The 3,628-nt window shown below is 34.2% G+C and overlaps 1 protein-coding gene across 2 annotated transcripts in view; it reads left to right on the plus strand.

The window, feature by feature from the left end:
• Positions 1-3,628, plus strand: part of FKTN (fukutin) — a 72,537-nt gene that overhangs the window by 34,348 nt on the left and 34,561 nt on the right. For both annotated transcript variants that reach the window (XM_023510610.1, XM_012802377.2), the window contains exon 8: positions 1,965-2,094. In XM_023510610.1, the coding sequence (XP_023366378.1) occupies positions 1,965-2,094 (130 nt within the window). The remainder of the gene's footprint in view (positions 1-1,964; positions 2,095-3,628) is intronic.

Here is a 3,628-nt window from a genome sequence, read left to right on the forward strand (position 1 = left end):
TTGTCATATGTTCTAAGAAATGCATTCATATTGAAAGGATCTTGTATAATTTGTATATGCTATAGATGGTGACTTGTCTGCAGGAAACACACTTTGTTCTTAGGATCTTTGCTTATGACCTCAATAGTCCATCTAGGAAATATATTCTCTCCTTGTTTTTTTTTTGAGACAGAGTCTCAAGCTGTTGCCCTGGGTAGAGTGCAGTGGTGTCACAGCTCACAGCAACCTCAAACTCTTGGGCTTACGAAATCCTCTTTCCTCAGCCTCCAAGTAGCTGGGACTACCAAACTTCCACCAGGCTAAACTTCTACAACGCACGGCTATTTTTTGGTTATAGTTGTCATTGTTGTTTGGCAGGCACAGACTGGATTCAAACCTGCCAGCTCTGGGTACGTGGCTGGTGCCTTAGCCGCTTGAGCTACAGGTGCCAAACCATATTCTTTCCTTTTGTATTGCAAAAGAATCCCAGGATATTTTCGAATGTTGTTGGCATGAGAGGGGCTTAATCAATCATTTACTCATTTGCCTATTCATCCATATATGTTGCTCACATATTATGTGCCAAGCATCATTCTGAATCTGTAGATACAGGGATGGAGAGATGCAGTACCTGCCCTCAAAGAACTATCTTTACAGTTTAGTGGAGGGAATATAAATAAAATCAACAATTATAATTAAATATGATGTGAGTATAGTAAAGATACATACACATTAACCAGTTGGATGAAAGTATTCCAAATTGTATATAGAAACAACCCACTATACCCCATGATAGTATTAATGTACACAGCTATGACTTAATAAAAAATAAAAAATAAAAAAAAGATATGTACAAGTGATAACTATTATAAACTGACTGTTGAAGCAGGTTTTTTCATTTGTCTTTGTGTATCTTGGAAGACTGGGAGAATAAATACATGTGTGTTCCTATGAAAATCTGGGAATGTTTCTCAGAGGCTGAAGATGAGACCTGGAAGACTTTGAAAGTCAAGGGCACATCAGACAAAGGAAACAGCATAAACAGAGTCACAGAAATTTGAAAAGTTGTAGTGTATTTGGGGAGTTAAAGGTTAGAGAAGTGTGAGGAGAGTGGATCTGAGACTGGACAGATATTCAGGGGCCAGGATACAATGTTCTTGTCTGCTAGTCTAAGAAGTTTAGATTTTATCCCATAGGTAGTGAAGTGCATCACTATAGAATTTACAGAGCTTTATTTGGTTCGGGAACACTCTAAAAATGAAGAAAAGCAGAAAACCATGATGACTAAGGAAATGACAATAATTCTTATATAAGACTTTATAATTTGTAAGGAATTTTTATCCTTAAATGTTCCTAGCAGTACTATAAAGAGTAATTATTATTACATTACAGATAAGGAAGTTAGATCTAAGAGAGATTTGTTCATTCTTTCATTCTCTCATTCTATATTAAGGCACTTTCCTAGGCACAGTGTTAAACAAAGTCACTTTCCTCATAATCATCTTTAAGTTGATTATGCCCAACATCATAGCTAAAAGGCAGTGGAGCTAGATTTGAACACATGATCTGATGCAAAATCTCAGGCTCCTACTGTGCTACATAGTGTCTAAAGACAAATAACATGTGAAGGATGGAAATATCACTGAATTCATTTTGCCTCAGCCGGTGCTTGCAGCTTACATAATTAGCCTTATTTCCCCCCTAATCGCCAACCTGCTAAATAGCAATGTGAAGGAGGAGATAATAAAAGTGTAAGTCTCATCGTTGGTAATCCTTGTTACATTCTTTCCTTTTTAACTTATCTCTCCTAGAATCTACTCCTATGTTCTCGTTTGAAAGTGTGACTAACAATTAACTTTAAAATGTGATTTTTATAATAGAAAAAAGGATATGGGATTAACTTTCAAATTTAATTCAGATGTCACAGAAATGTTTCTAGCTATTTAGAAATGGCTATAATAGCTGACTATTTATTATATCAATAGCAATACCTTGATGATAACACTGTGGAAGCAATGGCCTTTCGGAAGAGTGCCAAAGAATTACTGCAACTAGCAGCCAAAACATTAAACAAATTGGGAGTACAGTTCTGGCTGAGCAGTGGGACTTGTCTAGGTAAAATTCTTATTATGCTCCTTTTGTCTTTTTGTTATTTCATCCTCTTTGATTTTCAAGATGACTGCTTGAGATGACAAAACATCAGTTATATTTGAAATGTCATATTTATAGAAAATATATATATATGTAAATGGAGCAAGGATCTATTTTTTTTTTTAAAGAAACTAATTTCAGAAATATACAATAGAATGTTAGGAAGGCCATGTTGGCATTTACCTAAAATTCTAAGTAATGTTTAAAATTTGTATCAGAGTATATATACTGTACAGTAGTCCCCCTTTGTCTGTGGAGGATACATTCTAAGACCTCCAGTGGATACCAGAAACCTCAGGTAGTACTGACTCTTATCTATACTATGTTTTTTCTTACGCATGTTTGCTTATGATAAAGGTTTTATAATTTATAAATCAGGCACAGGAAGAGATTAACAACAGTAAGTAATGATGAAATAGGACAGTTGTAACACTAAGCTATAAGAGAAGTTGTGTGGGTGTGGTTTCTCTCTCAAAATACATTGTACTGTCCACTCTTGGTCTTCTTTTGGTGACATGAAATGATAAAATGCCTACATGATGAGATAAAGTTAGATGAATGACATTAGCATTGGGACATAGTGTTAGGCTACTATTGAAAACTATTTAAAACTTCTAAATTATTTATTTCTGGAATTTATTATGTAATATTTTTAAACTGTGGTTGAGCACAGGTAACTGAAATTATGAAAAGCAAAACTGTAGATGGGAGGCAATACTGTAACTGATTCAGGTAATCCATAAATGAGCATTTTATTATTTCTATCCCAAAGATTATTATTGCTTCTTTTAAAAACTCTATATTTACTTACATATCATGTAAAGGGCTTACATTCACCAAAAGTTTCTAATTAGAGGGAGAAGTGAGTATCATAAAGTCTTCTACTGCCCCTTTCTAGGTCATTGATAGTGTTACTGATTGGATACCACTGTTCATCTGAGATGGAAATATAGACTTTTCTACGGTTCTTAGGCAAGTTTTTATTAGAATTTGAGAAAGATTTATGTCTACTATCTATTAGAAGATAGAATTATTTAGAATCTTAAATTTTGCTTGATTTGTTTCTGCTTAATTATAGTTTATTAAATTGTATTATAACTGTATTTGTACAAAAGTTAACTCAGCTCCTCCTTTTTATAGGAGAATTTTGAGAGTGAACAGAAATGCCATTAATAACTGTGTTGATACAATAGGTATAAACTGGGATATGTGGTTTACCTATTCGTCTTTGTAGAAAATTCACATGGGTCTTCCTTTCAAAGACCCTACCATGATAATAAACCCTCCCCCAAAAAGAGCATATCTCATACATTTAAGGTTTAACTTCTTAGAAGCAAGGCTGTTATATAATGTATTATTATATAACATAATATCATTTTTTTAATATCATTTTTTAATGTATCATTAAAAATACTTCTTGGCTTGGTGCCTGTGGCTCAAGTGGCTAAGGCGCCAGCCATATACACCTAAGGTGGCAGGTTCAAATCCAGCCCAGGCC

This window comes from Otolemur garnettii, unplaced genomic scaffold (assembly GCF_000181295.1).
Source record: "Otolemur garnettii isolate 467f Iridium unplaced genomic scaffold, OtoGar3 scaffold00014, whole genome shotgun sequence".
Taxonomy (NCBI): Eukaryota; Metazoa; Chordata; class Mammalia; order Primates; family Galagidae; genus Otolemur; species Otolemur garnettii.